The sequence below is a fragment of the Anomaloglossus baeobatrachus genome, chromosome 9, assembly GCF_048569485.1.
Source record: "Anomaloglossus baeobatrachus isolate aAnoBae1 chromosome 9, aAnoBae1.hap1, whole genome shotgun sequence".
In the NCBI taxonomy this organism is placed as follows: Eukaryota; Metazoa; Chordata; class Amphibia; order Anura; family Aromobatidae; genus Anomaloglossus; species Anomaloglossus baeobatrachus.
Genome location: NC_134361.1, coordinates 23,712,844 through 23,735,403, shown reverse-complemented (window position 1 = coordinate 23,735,403; position 22,560 = coordinate 23,712,844). Strand labels below are relative to the sequence as shown.

Genomic DNA, 22,560 nt, shown 5'->3' with positions numbered 1-22,560 from the left:
ACAATGCTGAGCCGTACATCACCAAGCACAATGCTAAGCCGTACATCACCAAGCACAATGCCGAGCCGTACATCACCAAGCACAATGCCGAGCCGTACATCACCAAGCACAATGCCGAGCCGTACATCACCAAGCACAATGCCTAGCCATACATCACCAAGCACAAGGCCGAGCCGTACATCACCAAGCACAATGCCGAGCCGTACATCACCAAGCACAATGCCGAACTGTACATCACCAAGCACAATGCCGAGCCGTACATCACCAAGCACAATGCCAAGCCGTACATCACCAAGCACAATGCCGAGCCGTACATCACCAAGCACAATGCTGAGCCGTACATCACCAAGCACAATGCCGAGCCGTACATCACCAAGCACAATGCCGAGCCGTACATCACCAAGCACAATGCCGAGCCGTACATCACCAAGCCCAGTGACGAGCGTCAGATAGAGCGGTGTAAAGCTGCCACCACTGGAGTCTGGAGGACACGTGTTCTGTGCAGTGATGGATCGCACGACTCTATCTGCATCTGATGGATGAGTCTAGGATTGGTGAATGGAGAACGTTACCTCCTGACTGCATTATGCCCACTGTACAGTTTAGTGGAGGATGGGTAATACTATGGGCTGTTATTAGGGGTCAGTTTTGACCCCCGATGCACAAAGTCCATTCAGACATGGTTGGGGGAGTTTGATGGAAGAACATGACTGACTGCACAGATCGCGGACCTCAGCCCCATCCAACACTTTTGGGATGAACTAGATTGGAGACTGTGAGCCTGGCCTCCCCCCAACATCAGTGTCACCCCACAAATGCTCTTCTGGATGAGGGGGCAAAAATTCCCTCAGACGCCTTCACAACTTATGGAAGCTGTTCTGGTGTCAAAGGGGGATACAACCACATAGATAACCGGTCACTTGCAATAAATATGTAACGTATATATTTCCCCTGGTGTAAATGCCGTCGTTCTCCTGAATCCGGCGATGTTTGCCTTTTGTTCCTGCGCCTCTCTGTTTCTTAGATATGGCCTCCTTTTCCCTGTTTATAAATCTACATTTTTTTTAAGCCAAGTGGGCGTGGTCCCCAACTGTTCCCTAGTGTATTATGCTTGGCCACACCCACTTGGCTTAAAGACTAGATTTATATACAGGGAAGAGGAGGCCATATCTCAGGAACAGAGAGGAGCAGGAACAAAAGGAAAACATCGCCGGATTCAGGAGAAGAGTGGCATTTACACCAGGGGGTGTGGAATACATATTTAGATCAAGTGACTATAGACTTAGAACTGGATGAATGTTCCGTATTGTGTAGAGGTCCCAAAACGTTTGTCAGTATGTGTGTGTACATGTATATAATATATAATATATATATATACTGTGTATATATATATATATGTATATATATATATATATATATATATAAATATACTGTATATATATATATATATATATGTATATATACATATATATATATATAAAATATACTGTGTATATATATATATATATATATATATATATATATATATATACACATTTAGCACTACACGTCTGACTGGAGTATATACTTTCTCCATGTATATATACAGTGCCTACAAGTAGTATTCAACCCCCTGCAGATTTAGCAGGTTTACACATTCGGAATGAACTTGGCATTGTGACATTTGGACTGTAGATCACCGTGGAAGTGTGAAATGCAGCAAAAAAGAATGTTATTTATTTATTTTTTTTTTTAAATTGTGAAAAGTTTATTCAGAGGGTCATTTATTATTCAACCCCTCAAACCACCAGAATTCTGTTTGGTTCCCCTAAAGTATTAAGAAGTATTTCAGGCACAAAGAACAATGAGCTTCACATGTTTGGATTAATTATCTATTTTTCCAGCCTTTTCTGACTAATTAAGACCCTCCCCAAACTTGTGAACAGCACTCATACATGGTCAACATGGGAAAGACAAAGGAGCATTCCAAGGCCATCAGAGACAAGATCATGGAGGGTCACAAGTCTGGCAAGGGGTACAAAACCCTTTCCAAGGAGTTGGGCCTACCTGTCTCCACTGTTGGGAGCATCATCCGGAAGTGGAAGGCTTATGGAACTACTGTTAGCCTTCCACAGCCTGGACAGCCTTTGAAAATTTCCACCCGTGCCGAGGCCAGGCTTGTCCGAAGAGTCAAGGCTAACCCAAGGACAACAAGGAAGGAGCTCCGGGAAGATCTCATGGCAGTGGGGACATTGGTTTCAGTCAATACCATATGTAACGTACTCCACCGCAATGGGCTCCGTTCCAGACAAGCCCGTAAGGTACCTTTACTTTCAAAGCGTCATGTCAAGGCTCGTCTACAGTTTGCTCATGATCACTTGGAGGACTCTGAGACAGACTGGTTCAAGGCTCTCTGGTCTGATGAGACCAAGATCGAAATCTTTGGTGCCAACCACACACGTGACGTTTGGAGACTGGATGGCACTGCATACGACCCCAAGAATACCATCCTTACAGTCAAGCATGGTGGTGGCAGCATCATGCTGTGGGGCTGTTTCTCAGCCAAGGGGTCTGGCCATCTGGTCCGCATCCATGGGAAGATGGATAGCATGGCCTACCTGGAGATTTTGGCCAAGAACCTCCACTCCTCCATCAAAGATCTTAAGATGGGTCGTCATTTCATCTTCCAACAAGACAACGACCCAAAGCACACAGCCAAGAAAACCAAGGTCTGGTTCAAGAGGGAAAAAATCAAGGTGTTGCAGTGGCCTAGTCAGTCTCCTGACCTTAACCCAATTGAAAACTTGTGGAAGGAGCTCAAGATTAAAGTCCACATGAGACACCCAAAGAACCTAGATAACTTGGAGAAGATCTGCACGGAGGAGTGGGCCAAGATAACTCCAGAGACCTGTGCCGGCCTGATCAGGTCTTATAAAAGACGATTATTAGCTGTAATTGCAAACAAGGGTTATTCCACAAAATATTAAACCTAGGGGTTGAATAATAATTGACCCACACTTTTATGTTGAAAATTTATTAAAATTTAACTGAGCAACATAACTTGTTGGTTTGTAGGATTTATGCATCTGTTAATAAATCCTGCTCTTGTTTGAAGTTTGCAGGCTCTAACTTATTTGCATCTTATCAAACCAGCTAAATCTGCAGGGGGTTGAATACTACTTGTAGGCACTGTAAATCTGCAGGGGGTTGAATACTACTTGTAGGCACTGTATACTCCTGTAAAGCGTGTGATGGGTGGCGCTGTAGTTGTCTTGTTTCCCACAGATTATAGCTGATCTTTAGGATTTCTCAGTTTATTATGTGTAGCACACGTGTATATAGAGGGAGGGTCCATCCTATATCTGCAGAAGCCCCTTATGGGTGCTAGGATATATGCAAACACATAATATTTTAATGATTTCTAATAACATTATTGCAAACATCTAGTAAATATCCCAGTAATGCAATGTAAAGCAGTTGATGCTGGGTTTGCAGACATACTGGGGCAGATTTGTGATTGTTTCTTTCCATATAATATAGATATAATCATGGTGGACGTTGTGCAGCAGTGGTACCCGGAGATAGAGGATAGTGCTGAGGATGGAGGCAGGCGACTGCCGTGTGTATGGGAGGAGGGCAGAGGATGCTGGAGATGGCAGGGGGGGAGGGGGAGGATGATGCTGAGGAGGAGGAGGAGACGTGTGACTGCAGCGAGAGCAGAGGACACCAACCACCAAGAAAAATACATATCACAACCCACTGGCCTGTGCATCTGTATATATTATATATACTCTGAAGGGACGCCATGACCAGTCAGTCCCAGGGCATCCAGCAGCTGCTGCAGGCAGAGAAGAGGGCGGCCGAGAGGGTGTCAGAGGCCCGGAAACGTAAGGATCTGCCATCTATCTATCTATCTATCTATCCCATATCTATCTATCTATCTATCTATCCCTCTATCTATCTATCTATCTATCTATCTATCTATCTATCCCTCTATCTATCTATCTATCTATCTATCCATCCATCTATCCCTCTATCTATCCATCCATCTATCCCTCTATCTATCTATCTATCTATCTATCCCTCTATCTATCTATCTATCTATCCCTCTATCTATCTATCTATCTATCCATCCATCTATCCCTCTATCTATCTATCTATCTATCCCTCTATCTATCTATCTATCTATCTATCCATCCATCTATCCCTCTATCTATCCATCCATCTATCCCTCTATCTATCTATCTATCCCTCTATCTATCCATCCATCTATCCCTCTATCTATCTATCTATCTATCTATCTATCTATCTATCTATCTATCTATCTATCCCTCTATCTATCCCTCTATCTATCCCTCTATCTATCTATCTGTCTATCTATCTATCTGTCTATCTATCTATCTATCTATCTATCTATCTATCTATCTATCTATCTATCTATCTATCCATCCATCTATCCCTCTATCTATCCATCCATCTATCCCTCTATCTATCTATCTATCTATCCCTCTATCTATCTATCTATCTATCCATCCATCTATCCCTCTATCTATCTATCTATCTATCCCTCTATCTATCTATCTATCTATCTATCTATCCCTCTATCTATCCATCCATCCCATATCTATCTATCTATCCATCTATCTATCTATCCCTCTATCTATCTATCCCTCTATCTATCTATCCCTCTATCTATCTATTCCTCTATCTATCTATCTATCTATCTATCTATCTATCTATCCCTCTATCTATCCATCCATCCCATATCTATCTATCATCTATCTATCCCTCTATCCAGCTATATATCTATCCCTATATATATCTATCCCTATATATATCTATCCCTATATATATCTATCCCTATATATATCTATCCCTATATATATCTATCCCTATGTCCGTCCGTCCGTCCGTCCGTCCGTCCGTCCGTCCGTCCGTCCGTCCGTCCGTCCGTCCGTCCGTCCGTCCGTCCGTCCGTCCGTCCGTATCATCGTGCCCTGTCTGACCCATTCACCCAGCTAATATCCATTATTTCCGGTACTGAGTTTCGGAGTATTATTATCTACAGGTAAGGCCCGGAGGCTGAAACAAGCCAAGGAGGAAGCCCAGGGGGAGATTGAACAATATCGGATAGAAAGGGAGCGGGAATTCCAGAGCCAGCAGCGCACCGTACGTAGATGGCGGGTATTATTCAGGGGTTGGCGGTGGTATGTTCAGTACAGACTGATATAGTGTCCGAAATCAGGGTATGCGCTCAAGAATTAATAATCATGCTAAAAATGCAAAAAAAAAAAAGATTGCTGTAGGGGCCCATACATTGTGATGTCCTCACTAATATACTGGGTGGTCCAAAAGTAGGTGGGCAGTATGTGTAATAGGGTTATGAAGGGGGACTGACTCAGTTGCCCCTAGCAACCAATCAGATTCCACTTTTCATTCTTCACAGACTCTTTGGAAAATGAAAGGTGGAATCTGATTGGTTGCTAAGGGCAACTGAGTCAGTCCCCCTTCATAACCCTATTACACATACTGTCCACCTACTTTTGGACCACCCTGTATACCACCAGGGGCCCATACATTCTGAGGTCCTCACTAATATATACCACCAGGGGCCCATACATTCTGATGTCCTCAATAATATATACCACCAGGAGCCCATACATTCTGATGTCCTCAATAATATATACCACCAGGGGCCCATACATTCTGAGGTCCTCACTAATATATACCACCAGGGGCCCATACATTCTGATGTCCTCACTAATATACACCACCAGGGGCCCATACATTCTGATGTCCTCACTGATATATACCACCAGGGACCCATACATTCTGAGGTCCTCACTAATATATACCACCAGGGACCCATACATTCTGAGGTGCTCACTAATATATACCACTAGGGGCCCATACATTCTGAGGTCCTCACTAATATATACCACCAGGGGACCATACATTCTGAGGTGCTCACTAATATATACCACCAGGGGCCCATACATTCTGAGATCCTCACTAATATATACCACCAGGGACCCATACATTCTGAGGTGCTCACTAATATATACCACTAGGGGCCCATACATTCTGAGGTCCTCACTAATATATACCACCAGGGGACCATACATTCTGAGGTGCTCACTAATATATACCACCAGGGGCTCATACATTCTGAGGTCCTCACTGATGTATACCACTAGGAGCCCATACATTCTGATGTCCTCACTAATATATACCACCAGGGGCCCATACATTTTGAGGTCCTCACTGATATATACCACCAGGAGCCCATACATTCTGAGGTGCTCACTAATATATACCACCAGGGGCTCATACATTCTGAGGTCCTCACTGATGTATACCACTAGGAGCCCATACATTCTGAGGTCCTCACTAATATACACCACCAGGGGCCCATACATTCTGAGGTGCTCACTAATATATACCACCAGGAGCCCATACATTCTGAGGTCCTCACTAATATACACCACCAGGGGCCCATACATTCTGAGGTGCTCACTGATATATACCACCAGGGACCCATACATTCTGAGGTCCTCACTAATATATACCACCAGGGGCCCATACATTCTAATATCCTCACTAATATGTACCACCAGGAGCCCATACATTCTGAGGTGCTCACTAATATATACCATTAGGAGCCCATACATTCTGAGGTCCTCACTAATATATACCACCAGGGGCCCATACATTCTGAGGTCCTCATTAATATATACCACCAGGGGCCCATACATTCTAATATCCTCACTAATATATACCACCAGGAGCCCATACATTCTGAGGTGCTCACTAATATATACCACCAGGAGCCCATACATTCTAATATCCTCACTGATATATACCACCAGGGGCCCATACATTCTGAGGTCCTCATTAATATATACCACCAGGGGCCCATACATTCTAATATCCTCACTAATATGTACCACCAGGAGCCCATACATTCTGAGGTGCTCACTAATATATACCACCAGGAGCCCATACATTCTAATATCCTCACTGATATATACCACCAGGGGCCCATACATTCTGAGGTCCTCATTAATATATACCACCAGGGGCCCATACATTCTAATATCCTCACTAATATGTACCACCAGGAGCCCATACATTCTAATATCCTCACTAATATGTACCACCAGGGGCCCATACATTCTAATATCCTCACTAATATGTACCACCAGGAGCCCATACATTCTGAGGTGCTCACTAATATATACCATTAGGAGCCCATACATTCTGAGATCCTCACTAATATATACCACCAGGGGCCCATACATTCTGAGGTCCTCACTGATATATACCACCAGGAGCCCATACATTCTGAGGTACTCACTAATATATACCACCAGGGGCCCATACATTCTGAGGTCCTCACTGATATATACCATCAGGAGCCCATACATTCTAATATCCTCACTGATATATACCACCAGGGGCCCATACATTCTGAGATCCTCACTGATATATACCACCAGGGGCCCATACATTCTGAGGTCCTCACTGATATATACCATCAGGAGCCCATACATTCTAATATCCTCACTGATATATACCACCAGGGGCCCATACATTCTGAGATCCTCACTAATATATACCACCAGGAGCCCATACATTCTGATGTCCTCACTAATATATACCAGCAGGGGCCCATAGATTCTGAGGTCCTCACTGATATATACCATCAGGAGCCCATACATTCTAATATCCTCGCTAATATATACCACCAGGGGCCCATACATTCTGAGATCCTCACTAATATATACCACCAGGAGCCCATACATTCTGATGTCCTCACTGATATATACCATCAGGAGCCCATACATTCTAATATCCTCACTGATATATACCACCAGGGGCCCATACATTCTGAGATCCTCACTAATATATACCACCAGGAGCCCATACATTCTGATGTCCTCACTAATATATACCAGCAGGGGCCCATACATTCTGAGGTCCTCACTGATATATACCATCAGGAGCCCATACATTCTAATATCCTCGCTAATATATACCACCAGGGGCCCATACATTCTGAGATCCTCACTAATATATACCACCAGGGGCCCATACATTCTGAGGTCCTCACTAATATATACCACAAGGAGCCCATACATTCTAATATCCTCACTGATATATACCACCAGGAGCCCATACATTCTGAGGTCCTCACTGATATATACCATCAGGAGCCCATACATTCTAATATCCTCACTGATATATACCACCAGGGGCCCATACATTCTGAGATCCTCACTAATATATACCACCAGGAGCCCATACATTCTGATGTCCTCACTAATATATACCAGCAGGGGCCCATACATTCTGAGGTCCTCACTGATATATACCATCAGGAGCCCATACATTCTAATATCCTCGCTAATATATACCACCAGGGGCCCATACATTCTGAGATCCTCACTAATATATACCACCAGGAGCCCATACATTCTGATGTCCTCACTAATATATACCAGCAGGGGCCCATACATTCTAATATCCTCACTGATATATACCATCAGGAGCCCATACATTCTGAGGTCCTCACTAATATATACCACCAGGGGCCCATACATTGTAGAAACGCATGCACACACTTTCCACCATTCCATCCCCTCTTTAGTACTTCTGACGGTGACATCATGGTCACATGACCAGTTCCATGATCGTGATGTCACCAAAAGTCATCACGCAGTCTCCACATGGGAGTTACACTGATCACTGCGCAACAAAAAAATAACTTTTCGTCTGCTACTGCGCAAAACCCTTTTGTCCTATACTAAATCGAGAGTGCACATTCCAAATCCGAAGTCAGAATTGTTGTAACACTTCAGGAAATTTTGTTATGTTTAACCCCTTCACCCCTGGGCGATTTTCCGTTTTTCCGTTTTTGTCTCCCCTTCTTCCGAGAACCGTAACTTTTTTTTTTTCCGTCAATCTTGCTATATAAGGGCTTATTTTTTGCAGGACGAGTTGTACTTTTAAATGAAACCATAAGTTTTACTATGTAGTATACTGGAAAACGACAAAAAAATTCCAAGTGCGGAAAATTGCAAAAAATAAGTGCACAATTGTTTTTGGGGTATTTTTTTCACCATGTTCACTATATGGTAAATCTGTTGTGTGGGTGTGATGCCTCAGGTCAGTACGAGTTCGTAGACACCAAACATGTATAGGTTTACTGTTATCTAAGAGGTTAAAAAAATTCAGACGTTTGTCCAAAAAAAGTGGCGCACTTTTTGCGCCATTTTCCAAAACAGTAGTGTTCTCATCTTTCGGGATCTGGGGCTCGGTGATGGTTTACTTTTTGCGTTTCGGGCTGACGTTTTTAATGGTACGATTTTTGCGCACATGCTACGTTTTGATCGCCTGTTATTGCATGTGGCGAATAGGGGGTGATTTTAACTTTTAGCTAGGATTCTTTAAACTTTTTTTTTACTTTTTTTTTTAATTTTACTAATCCCCTAGAGGACTATAAGGCTATGCTCACACCAGGCATTTTTGCTGCGTTTTTTAGCTGCACACTTGCCTTGTTTTTATGGAAATCCATGCTAATAAAAAGCTGCTTTTTACAGGCCCAGCAAAGTCTATGAGATTTCTGAAATCTCATACACACACAAACACCTGCAGATTTTTTCCTGTTTTGTCAAATACCTGCGTTTTTGCTGCAGATTTCAAAGAATGAGCATGTCAATGTTTTTTCATTGATACGACCCATTTTGTAGAAAAAATACACCAAAAATGCCACTAAAAAACGCACCAAAAACGCCACTAAAAAGCACACAAAAAAGCCACTAAAAAACATACCAATAACGCCACTAAAAACGTACAGAAAACGCACCAAAAACGGCACTAAAAACCGCACCAAAAACGCCACTAAAAAGTGCACCAAAAAACGCACCAAAAACGCCACTAAAAAATACCGCACAAAAACGCCACTAAAAAGCGCACCAAAAAACGCACCAAAAACGGCACTAAAAAAACCGCACCAAAAACGCCACTAAAAAGTGCACCAAAAAACGCACCAAAAACGCCACTAAAAAATACCGCACAAAAACGCCACTAAAAAGCGCACCAAAAAACGCACCAAAAACGGCACTAAAAAAAACGCACCAAAAACGCCACTAAAAAGCGCACCAAAAAACGCACCAAAAACGCCACTAAAAAATACCAAAAACGCCGCAGAAAACGCACCAAAAATGCCACCAAAAATGCCACTAAAAACTGCACCAAAAAACCCACTAAAAACGCACCAAAAACGGCACTAAAAAATGCACCAAAAACACCAGTAAAACACACCAAAATGCCACTAAAAACGCACCAAAAACGCCACTAAAAACACACCAAAAATGCTACTAAAAATGTACCAAAAAAGCACCAAAAAAGCCACTAAAAATGCACCAAAAGCGCCACTAATAAAACGCACCAAAAACACACCAAAAACGCCACTATTAAACGCACCAAAAACGCAGATGACTCAAATGAGATTTCCTGCCACAAGATCACGTTTTGTTCAGGAAAAAAAACTTACCAGAAAAAGCCCTTTGTGAACATAGCCTAAGGATCAACAATAGGGAAGATCGAATACCTCAAATATTCGGCTTCGCGAATATTTTCCGAATAGGTCACCACTATTCGCGAATATTCGATGCGCAATGTAAGTCTATGGGAAACCCGAATAACAACTATTCGGAACTATTCGGGCTTCCCATAGACTTACATTGAGCATCGAATATTCGCATAGCGGCGACCTATTCGGAAAATATTCGCGAAGCCAAATATTTGAGGTATTCGATCATCCCTAATCAACAACCATCAGGACCACACGGTCATCATCTCAGAATGCCCCCCACACTCTATTAACCACCTAGATGAGGTAGTCACTATTTGCAGCAGCATCTAAGGGGTTAATTGGCCATGGTCAGTGACAGCACCCATTGTGACTGATACAGCAACATGTCAGCTATACAAGGCCAAAAGAAAAGAAAAAAACAGCTCACGTGCGAGACGTGCACGGATCAGAAAAAACCCAACAGGGAACAAACAAAAGGAGAAAGGATCCAGCAGTGAAAATTAACTCATTTAATGCAAATTACAAGTACAACCTGTGAACATGGAGGAGACAGACACAAACCACACCTGGATCCGGTTTCCGTGTTTCGAGGAAAAACTTCTTAATTACATTGTTATGATTAAGAGCTTGTTCCTCGAAACATGTAAACCGGATCCAGGTGTGGTTTTCGTCTGTCTCCTCCATGTTCACAGGTTGTACTTGTAATATGCATTAAATGAGTTCATTTTCACTGCTGGATCCTTTCCCTTTTTGTTTGTAACATGTCAGCCATGGAGGACAGCCGACAGCTGCTGCATTTCCACCCGTTGGGAGATGCTATTCTCTTATAAGGCAGGTTAGTAAAAAGACTTATTGCGGGTCACTAAGGGGTTAAAGAGAACCTGTCAGGTGTAATATGCGCCCAGAACCACGAGCAGTTCTGAGTCCAAGTTGCTAATCCCTGCCTAACCGTCCCTGTATACACAAGCATAGATAAAGAGATCTTTAGAAAATTTGTAAAGATCCAAAGATCCTTTATGATATGCTAATGAGCGAGGGGACTAGTCCCCGGGGCGTTAGTCCCCCTGACTAGTCGGCTCTATTACCATGTTAGTACACCGCTGTGGGTAACTGATGGCGTCCTAACATACTAATGAAAGTGCAGCGTCGGAGGATGATTTCACTCACCTCTCCGCCGCCATCGCATCCGATGCTGGATTTCGGCTTAGTGCGCATGATACCGGAGTTTTGGTCATGCGCACTACTTTAGTTTGAAGCCAGGACGCTTACACCCGGCTTCATAGTGCGCATGACCCAAACTCCGGGGTCATGTGCACTGAGCTGAAATCACCTGTCGGCGGCAGAGAGGTGAGTGAGATCATCCTGTGACGCTGCACATTCATTAGCATAATAGCACGCCCACAGGGGTATACTAACATGCTACCTAGGGAAGCAACGCCCTTGGGACTAGTCCCCTCTCTCATTAGCATATGATAAAGGATCTCTACAAATACTTTTTCTAAAGATCTCTTTATCTATGCTAGTGTATACAGGGACGGTTAGGCAGGGATTAGCAATATACACCCAGAACTGCTTGTGGTTCTGCCTACATATTGCACCTGACAGGTTCCCTTTAAGATTATAAACTGCTATAACAATAACAGATCCGATCTCTTTTACAAACTCTGTCCAACTTGCCTTATATATTTACTGCTGACATCAACCGATAGACCTGTTTGAGCGACTCCGGAGCGGTCCGGGCATGTGCGCAGGAATATTTACAATATAACTGAATGCATTAATATTATAATGAGGGAATTTAGGCTTTGCATGCTTAACTTAAAATCTAGACGTGCCAGGCAAATTCGGAGTTCATATTTGGAATCAGCGCATTCAACTTAGTATAAATCACATGTTTTTTTCTCAGTAGCAAAATCATTGTTAAACAGTGTTATAATCAGGAGTATATGGTGCCAAATACAGAAATATACTTTATAGAAACAATAGACAGTGAAAGAGGCAAACTCATGTTAAAAATGTGACCAAAAATGACAGCAAATGAATCAAGAAATAGATATGAAAACTCCTGCTGGGCATATAATGAGTACAGAGAATCTGTCAAATGCCGCCACCACCGGATCACAAACCCCTACGTACGTTTCGCATTAGTAATGTAAGGTAGCCACCATGGCCATCACTTCTTCACAGGGCGGACTCCTCCCCCTGATGAAACGAAACGTACGTAGGGGTTTGTGATCCAGTGTTGGCGGATCAGGGTCCGGCCAATCATTTTGCTCAGGTTTGATTTCTTTTAGGGTCTTTTTTATGTACCCGGATGACTTGCATCTCATATGTGTTCTGATTGACACCTTGTATACAGGCTTTGGGCACCCAGGGGGACCTCTCCTCCGAGATTGAGGCCCGAACCCGGCACACGCTCCAGATGGTCCAGAGCAGTCATGGGAAGAATAAAGAGGCCGTGCTGAGGAGACTACTGAGCCTGGTGTGCGACGTGAAACCCGAACTGCACCCCAACTACCGCTTCACCAACTACTGAGTGCCCCCGCCGGGACCCCCTGTCCCCGTGTGTATGTGGAGTGCAAGTGTCCATGTCGTGTCAAGTAGGAGGGGCTCGGCGTCTGTGCGGTTGCAGTCTCAGAAGACATCACATATCCCAGGGGAAGATTTGGAGAAGGAGCCCACCTCCCGCCGCTGCTGTATCTTTACCCATAATCCTCTCTGTTATGTAATTCTGAAACAATAAAGGCACTACTTGTCGTGTAGCCTCTCGTAGCTCTACATGTCAATGGCATAGGACCAAAGACCCTACATACCTATTCATCTCACTGCGGAGAACGTCTTAAAGGGGTATCCTCAAGTTTGAAAGTTATCCCCTGTATATGAGATGGCGGATAACTTCCTAACTGCTGGGGGTCCGACCACTGTGACCCCCGCTGATCCCAATACCCTGAGCTCTGCTGCGCCACTCATTATTCATGTGACCACTGGAGATGGCCGAGCGCGGGGTTCAGATGGTCTTAGTAGTCCCATAGAGGAATGATGAGCGTGACGGACCACCACTAACCCCGTTCACACGGGGGGTTTTTCAGAGCCCAGGTTCTCGGGATCGTAAGGAGGACTTTTGGGCCCCCTCGGTTCCAGGGCTCAGATGTGACTACAACCCCTGCACCTACTATTTGTAGACAGGATACAATTGCGACAAACCCTCAGCTGTGAGAAGTATTGAGCCGCACAGAGAATGTATTGGAGAATGTTTCCATTCACTGACAGCAAGCACAGCGCCTGAAAATGGTGAGTAACTAAAATACAACTGGAGAGATAAAAACACTTTATATAGTCATAGGTTATAATATAATAATAATATAATATTTATTCATTTTTATAGCGCTATTAATTCCACAGCGCTTTACATACATTGGCAACACTGTCCCCATTGGGGCTCACAATCTAGAGTCCCTATCTGTATGTCTTTGGAGTGTGGGAGGAAACCGGAAAACCCGGAGGAAACCCACGCAAACACGGGGAGAACATACAAACTCCTTGCAGATGGTGTCCTTAGTGGGACTAGAGCCCAGGGCCCCAGCGCTGCAAGACTGCAGTGCTAACCACTGAGCCACCACAAGACTGCAGTGCTAGCCACTGAACCACCACAAGACGGCAGTGCTAAACACTGAGCCACCACAAGACGGCAGTGCTAACCACTGAGCCACCACAAGACGGCAGTGCTAACCACTGAGCCACCACAAGACGGCAGTGCTAACCACTGAGCCACCACAAGACTGAAGTGCTAACCACTGAGCCACCACAAGACTGCAGTGCTAACCACTGAGCCACCACAAGACTGCAGTACTAACCACTGAGCCACCACAAGACTGCAGTGCTAACCACTGAGCCACCACAAGACTGCAGTGCTAACCACTGAGCCACCACAAGACTGCAGTGCTAACCACTGAGCCACCACAAGACTGCACTGCTAACCACTGAGCCACCACAAGACTGAAGTGCTAACCATTGAGCCACCACAAGACTGCAGTGCTAACCACTGAGCCACCACAAGACTGCAGTGCTAACCACTGAGCCACCACAAGACTGCAGTGCTAACCACTTAGCCGCCTTGCCACCCACGGTTCTGTGTGCCATTCAGAAGTCTAGCAAAAGCTGGATGTCAGTGGTGTTGTCAGGGCCGTATTTACCATTAGGCACCCGTGGTCCGGTGCCTAGGGCGGCAGATTGTGAGGGGCGGCACCTTCTGGCAGCAAAAAAAAAAAAAAAAAAAAAAAATTTTTTTTTTTTTTTTTTTTTTTACATTTTTTTTTTTTTGTGGCCGCCGAGCACAGGGAGCTGATTGACCCCGGAACTGCCGGCGCCTGCACTTCCGGGGTCAAAGGCGCGCGCCAATCAGCTTCTTCCTCTGTGCTGCGTCCACTGCTGTGTGGACGTCACATGCAGAGCTCACAGCAGGACGCCGCGGAGGACGCCGTGATGGAAGCCGGTGTCAGAAGAGGATACTCACGTGAGCCAGGAAGATGGCGGCGGGCACTGGAGCAGGTAAGTGGATTCATAAGGAGCGTGGGAGTGTCTCTAATGCAGACCAGAGATCTGCGCATGCGGGGGGAGGAGGCGGCAAAGGCAGATACTGGAGGGAGGCAGAGGCTGAGACTGGGGGGAGGCTGGAGGGAGGCAGAGGCTGAGACTGGGGGGAGGCTGGAGGGAGGCAGAGGCTGAGACTGGGGGGAGGCTGGAGGGAGGCAGAGGCTGAGACTGGAGGGAGGCAGAGGCTGAGACTGGGGGGAGGCTGGAGGGAGGCAGAGGCAGAGACTGGGGGAGGCTGGAGGGAGGCAGAGGCAGAGACTGGGGGGAGGCTGGAGGGAGGCAGAGGAAGAGACTGGGGGGAGGCTGGAGGGAGGCAGAGGCAGAGACTGGGGGGAGGCTGGAGGGAGGCAGAGGCTGAGACTGGGGGGAGGCTGGAGGGAGGCAGAGGCAGAGACTGGGGGGAGGCTGGAGGGAGGCAGAGGCAGAGACTGGAGGGAGGCAGAGGCTGAGACTGGAGGGAGGCAGAGGCTGAGACTGGGGGGAGGCTGGAGGGAGGCAGAGGCTGAGACTGGAGAGAGGCAGAGGCTGAGACTGTGGGGAGGCTGGAGGGAGGCAGAGGCTGAGACTGGAGAGAGGCAGAGGCTGAGACTGGGGGGAGGCTGGAGGGAGGCAGAGGCTGAGACTGGAGAGAGGCAGAGGCTGAGACTGTGGGGAGGCTGGAGGGAGGCAGAGGCTGAGACTGGGGGAGGCTGGAGGGAGGCAGAGGCAGAGACTGGGGGGAGGCTGGAGGGAGGCAGAGGCAGAGACTGGGAAGAGGCTGGAGGGAGGCAGAGGCTGAGACTGGGGGGAGGCTGGAGAGAGGCAGAGGCTGAGACTGGGGGAGGCTGGAGGGAGGCAGAGGCAGAGACTGGGGGGAGGCTGGAGGGAGGCAGAGGCAGAGACTGGGGGGAGGCTGGAGGGAGGCAGAGGCAGAGACTGGGGGGAGGCTGGACGGAGGCAGAGGCAGAGACTGGGGGGAGGCTGGAGGGAGGCAGAGGCAGAGACTGGGGGGAGGCTGGAGGGAGGCAGAGGCTGAGACTGGGGGGAGGCTGGAGGGAGGCAGAGGCTGAGACTGTGGGGAGGCTGGAGGGAGGCAGAGGCTGAGACTGGGGGGAGGCTGGAGGGAGACTGAGGCAGAGACTGGGGGGAGGCTGGAGGGAGGCAGAGGCAGAGACTGGGGGGAGGCTGGAGGGAGGCAGAGGCTGAGACTGGGGGGAGGCTGGAGAGAGGCAGAGGCTGAGACTGGGGGGAAGCTGGAGGGAGGCAGAGGCAGAGACTGGGGGGAGGCTGGAGGGAGGCAGAGGCAGAGACTGGGGGGGAGGCTGGAGGGAGGCAGAGTCAGAGACTGGGGGCAGGCTGGAGGGAGGCAGAGGCAGAGACTGGGGGGAGGCTGGAGGGAGGCAGAGGCTGAGACTGGAGGGAGGCTGAGACTGGGGGGAGGCTGGAGGGAGACTGAGGCTGAGACTGGGGGGAGGCTGGAGGGAGGCTGAGGCTGAGACTGAAGGGAGGCTGAGGCTGAGACTGGGGGAGGCTGGAGGGAGGCAGAGACTGGGGGGAGGCTGGAGGGAGGCAGAGGCAGAGACTGGGGGGAGGCTGGAGGGAGGCTGAGGCTGAGACTGGAGGGAGGCTGAGGCTGAGACTTGAGGGAGGCTGAGGCTGAGACTGGAGGGAGGCTGGAGGGAGGCTGAGGCGGAGACTGGGGCAGGCTGAGGCTGGGGGGGAGGCAAAGGCTGAGACTGGGGAAGAGAGGCTGATGCTGAGGGAAGATAGAGGCTGATGCTGGGGGAGAGAGGCTGATGCTGGGGGAGTGGGAGAGAGGGGCTAATGCTAGAGACAGAGGACAAGGGATGAGGGATAGTGCAATGACAAAATCGATTGGGTGGGGGGAGTGTAAGGACTCAGAATAAGAGGGGGCAGCATTGGGAGCTCATTGTGAAGAAGGGGCAGCATGTGTGGGATCAGTATGGAGTGGAGCAATGTAGGGGAGTCAATATCAAGAGTGGGGTAGTGTGTGTGGGGGGGGTCTCAGCATAAGCGTTAGTGTGGTGGTCTTAGCATGAGTGGGGCAATATGAAGGTCTCATTATGGAAAAGAGGAAGGCAGCATTAGGAGCTCATGGAGAGGGACAGCATGCATGGGACATTGTGAGAAGGGGGCAGCATGCATGGGACACTGAGGAGGGGGCAGCATGCATGAGACATTGTGAGAAGGGGGCAGCATGCATGGGACACTGAGGAGGGGGCAGCATGCATGAGACATTGTGAGGAGGGAGCAGCATGCATGGGACATTGTGAGGAAGGAGCAGCATGCATGGGACATTGTGAGGAAGGAGCAGCATGCATGAGACATTGTGCGGAGGGAGCAGCATTCATGGGACATTGTGAGGAGGGAGCAGCATGCATGGGACATTGTGAGGAGGGAGCAGCATGCATGGGACATTGTGAGGAGGGAGCATCAAGCATGAGACATTGTGCGGAGGGAGCAGCATTCATGGGACATTGTGAGGAGGGAGCAGCATGCATGGGACATTGTGAGGAGGGGGCAGCATGCATGGGACATTGTGAGGAGGGAGCAGCATGCATGAGACACTGTGAGGAGGGGGCAGCATGCATGGGACATTGTGAGGCGGGAGCAGCATACATGAGACATTGTGAGGAGGGGGCAGCATGCATGAGACATTGTGAGGAGGGAGCAGCATTCATGGGACATTGTGAGGAGGGAGCAGCATGCATGGGACATTGTGAGGCGGGAGCAGCATACATGAGACATTGTGAGGAGGGGGAAGCATGCATGAGACATTGTGAGGAGGGAGCAGCATTCATGGGACATTGTGAGGAGGGAGCAGCATGCATGGGACATTGTGAGGAGGGGCAGCATGCATGGGACATTGTGAGGAGGGAGCAGCATGCATGGGACATTGTGAAGAGGGGGCAGCATGCATGGGACATTGTGAGGAGAGAGCAGCATGCATGGGACATTGTGAGGAGGGGGCAGCATGCATGGGACATTGTGAGGAGGGGGCAGCATGCATGGGACATTGTGAGGAGGGGGCAGCATGCATGGGACATTGTGAGGAGGGGCAGCATGCATGGGACATTGTGAGGAGGGAGCAGCATGCATGGGACATTGTGAAGAGGGGGCAGCATGCATGGGACATTGTGAGGAGAGAGCAGCATGCAAGGGACATTGTGAGGAGGGAGCAGCATGCATGGGACATTGTGAGGAGGGGGCAGCATGCATGGGACATTGTGAGGAGGGGGCAGCATGCATGGGACATTGTGAGGAGGGGGCAGCATGCAAGGGACATTGTGAGGAGGGGGCAGCATTCATGGGACATTGTGAGGAGGGGGCAGCATGCATGGGACATTGTGAGGAGGGGGCAGCAAGCATGGGACATTGTGAGGAGGGAGCAGCATGCATGGGACATTGTGACGAGGGAGCAGCATGCATGGGACATTGTGAGGAGGGGGCAGCATGCATGGGACATTGTGAGGAGGGGGCAGCATGCATGGGACATTGTGAGGAGGGGGCAGCATGCAAGGGACATTGTGAGGAGGGGGCAGCATTCATGGGACATTGTGAGGAGGGGGCAGCATGCATGGGACATTGTGAGGAGGGGGCAGCAAGCATGGGACATTGTGAGGAGGGAGCAGCATGCATGGGACATTGTGACGAGGGAGCAGCATGCATGGGACATTGTGAGGAGGGGGCAGCATGCATGGGACATTGTGAGGAGGGGGCAGCATGCATGGGACATTGTGAGGAGGGGGCAGCATGCATGGGACATTGTGAGGAGGGGGCAGCATGCATGGGACATTGTCCTCACATCATGCTGCTCCCTCCTCACAATGTACAGATCATATTTCATAATCGAGGAAGGTGTGGTGGATATACAGTAGTTTATAAGGGAGGGCAGTGTGGTGTTTATTAGGGGCAGTGTCACAGTCACAGTATATAAGTGGGGACGGTGTGGTGGGAATATTTTATACTCATGCTATGTTTTGATGTGCCTGTGGTGATTCCCATTGGGGGGGGGGGTTCGTTTCTTATTGATACTTTTTAAAGTGTGCTACAGAGTAGATCTGCCTTAAACAGATGTCGTGTGCGAAAACTCAGTTTTACGTTGTCACTAAGGGGCGCGACCACTTAAAGTGCCTAGGGCAGCACGAAGGCAAAATACAGCCCTGGGTGTTGTTCTACATGATGGTTGTCACCCAACTTTTCCAGAAATTGATATAACGGAAAAACAACTACCGTATATAGAACACAAGGGGGCGTCTCGGACGTCTATATCATTGGGAAATACCGTATACCTGTGTTGTGTACTTCTCTGCCCTCTAGAGGTGGAGTGAGGAATTGCACAATCCATGCACTGGCTGACACTATACAGAATTCTCATGCCTTTACTAAAAACACGTTTTTGCTGTGCAGGGGTATTATTTATTGTTCTCTGTTATCAGCTTCTAGGTTTTTTCCAGTATTATAATGCGTTCTGTTATTTTTTTTTCTTATATAAAGTCTGACTCTTGGTTTTTGCATTGATCAACCCTGCGTTGTTATAACAAGAAATAGTTCCTTCAGGGTAATGTTCACACCCGGGCCCTTCCCAAACCTCCCGCACTGCGCATTCCTCCACATCAGCTGCTCAAACATTGCACATAGTTATCCCGACTCTACTGTAAATATGTAGCCGAACTAGTGCACTGTGTATAGAAAAGTGTCGGGCCGCATACTATATCATCCAGCCCCATTGCCCCAGGTGTATTATGTCCCCCCCCACCCCCCCAAAGACTGTCTACTAAAATGAGACAGAACGGCCGGTGGTAAAGCTCTCACTGATACCAGCGCATCCTGTAATGGAAGCCACTGGGGTAACAAGTCCATTCATGACATTTCTTCCTCCTAAATCTTCCCCATCACCAGTGATTGATATTACTGAGAAATGGAAGGAGCCGCAGCAACTCAGATCCCGTAACCCCAGAGCGGGGGGCCGAGTGCTGAGGATTAGAGGGCAGAAAAGTCACCACCGCTCTGCTGACCCCATAACTGAGAGTCAAGACATCCTCGTCATTGTGCCCTCTACATAGTTTGGTGGAGGAGGGTAATGCTATGGGATGTTATCGGGGGTCGGCCTCGGCTCCTTGATTTCAATGAAGAGAAATCTTCATACTTCGGCTTTGTGGGAACAGTTAGCAGAAGACCCTTTTCTGTTCCCCCTGACAGTGCCCAGTGCACAAGGCCTATACAGACATGGAGGGGGAAGATCATGACGGCTGACCAGAGCCCGGACCTCCCACCCAACACTGGAGATTGTGCGCCCGGCCTCCCCCCAACATCAGTGTCACCTCACAAATGCAACAATTTCCCCAGTCGCCTCCAAAATCTTGTAGAAATCCTCCCCAGAAAAGCGGGAGCCGTTCTATCAGCACAGGGGCAGACTCCATATTAATGTCTATGGATATAGAAGGGAAAGTCAGGTGGATGTGGAGCCCACGATCAGGACCCGCTGCGTCTTGGAGGTGGTGGGTCCTGACCTTTGCGTCAGCGAGTTTCCTACGCAGGAGGCCGCAGCTGCTCGTGCCCATGTAGGTGGTGGTCGATTCTCTCCCCCTCCTGCGATACAGTGTTTTATACCTGCAATATGTATTAATTCTTATCTTATCTATTGATTTAGTATTAGAGCCCACGCACAGCACCACATCCCTGTCAGCCCTGCCACGGGGGCCTCTAGGAGATCACAGTGCAGTTTGGAGGATTAGTTTCCAATATCTGTGCAGGGAGCCTGAAGAAGCAGGGGGTTGTGGGAAATGTAGTTTACAGAGTGGTCACCGAGGCAGCACTGAAGCACCGCCCACTTCCCACTGAGCACAGACACAGACACAGACACACAGATACACAGATACACAGACATGGAGGAGCTGAAGTCAGAAAAATATGTAGGAAATTAGCCAGCTACAATCTGAATTCTGGATTGGGCTGCTTTAGAGAGGCTATTGGGCTACCATGAGTGTGAAGAAATATAATAGATTCTGGAACAACTCCTTTAAGGCTATGTGACCACTTTGCTTTTTTGCGCTTATTTTTTGCACATAAAAAAGTATGTTTTGGCAGGAAAAAAGCAGCTGAAAAAATGCAAATTTTGCGTTTGTGCATTTGTTCACTTGCGTTTTTTTTCTGCATTCTGGTGCTTCTTTTAGCCGTGGCGATCGCGGGGGTTCAGGCACTGTACCCCCACAATCGCTGACGGGTCTCCAGCAGATGTTACAGCCGGGACCCGGCTCTCACTGCCAGGGGCGGAGCTCACACCTCTCCCGTCAGTTTAACCCCCTGAATGCGGCAATCAGTGTGATCACAGTATTCAGAAGGCAGAAAGAGGAGGGATAGGTAAGTGTGCCGCCCTGGCAAAACCAGGGTGTCACAGAGGTCTGCATCCATCTTTTTGGTGCAAATCTCACTCTCCCTTGGGGAGTTTCCCACACCAATACACACCAGCCAATCAGGCCCCACTCGCCCCCTCCTCAGGAAAACGGGAGGGGGAGAGAGGAGCTCGGAGAGATCAGAGTGTAGTTTCAGTCAGTCTGCAGGAGGAGAGAAGTCTGGAAGCAGCTCCAGTGGGAGCTAGGAGAAGTGGTAGTGAGGGCCTCAGGAATAGGCCAGCCGCTTGTGGGACCCGAAGTGGACCGGGTGAGGGTAGTGCCCCCCCCCCCCCAGTGCCGACTGTCAGGACCCAGTCCGGACCTGTGTACGGAGCAGAGACAGACACCAGGCAGGAGAAGAGCACCTGAATTACACACACGGGTGTGGGACCCGACCTCACAGCAGCCGTGGGCACCAGTTACCAGCAACTTGGCTAATTCTTGGACTCGTGTCAGTTATTGCCTTATACTCCTGCAACACCCGGTCCAAGCCGTGGACTGCACCCGTTACTCCCCAATCCATCACACCGGGGTCCCGGGACATCAACACCCTACCCGTGGAGGGAAAATCACCACCTTGCTGCCCATTACCATCCCCGGGATCCTGTGACCGGCAGCAGCGGTGCTCCATTACCTCACCGCACACCACGGGTGGCGTCACGGAACATAGACTACCAATCTCCCCTGTATATGATGCCCCTTTTGTTGTGGTGCCTGGGATCACAGACCGGGTCACGCCACCGTGATACTCACAGAAGTGACCCTTTGGCCCGGATCTGAGTACCCCCTATCCCTGGGCGACACATAATAACTTACTGATTGATGGGATTCCTACAGTATCTACCCGCATCGATCGGCAGAAGAGGGAACTTTTATCCCCATTAGAATGGAGCAGCAGATCGGACGCCCATTTATTCTCTATGGGGTTAGCTGAAAAAGCTCAACATAGGCCATATGGACTGCAAAGATCGATGATAGCGCATGCCCGCTGCC

The 22,560-nt window shown here is 48.3% G+C and overlaps 1 protein-coding gene across 1 annotated transcript; it reads left to right on the top strand.

Moving 5' to 3' along the window:
* Positions 1 to 3,647: 3,647 nt before the first annotated feature.
* Positions 3,648 to 13,341, top strand: ATP6V1G2 (ATPase H+ transporting V1 subunit G2). The gene is made up of 3 exons (XM_075322466.1): positions 3,648 to 3,866; positions 5,048 to 5,148; positions 12,939 to 13,341. The coding sequence occupies exons 1-3, from the start codon at positions 3,785 to 3,787 to the stop codon at positions 13,113 to 13,115; spliced, it is 360 nt and encodes a 119-aa protein (XP_075178581.1). The 5' UTR covers positions 3,648 to 3,784; the 3' UTR covers positions 13,116 to 13,341.
* Positions 13,342 to 22,560: the final 9,219 nt, after the last annotated feature.

Bases quoted from the DNA above. Each gene is read 5' to 3' on its own strand.
- ATP6V1G2 (XM_075322466.1), top strand. From the start codon at position 3,785: ATGACCAGTCAGTCCCAGGGCATCCAGCAGCTGCTGCAGGCAGAGAAG. The intron at 3,867-5,047 runs GTAAGGATCTGC...TATTATCTACAG, and splicing joins GGTGTCAGAGGCCCGGAAAC to GTAAGGCCCGGAGGCTGAAA. The intron at 5,149-12,938 runs GTACGTAGATGG...CCTTGTATACAG, and splicing joins TCCAGAGCCAGCAGCGCACC to GCTTTGGGCACCCAGGGGGA.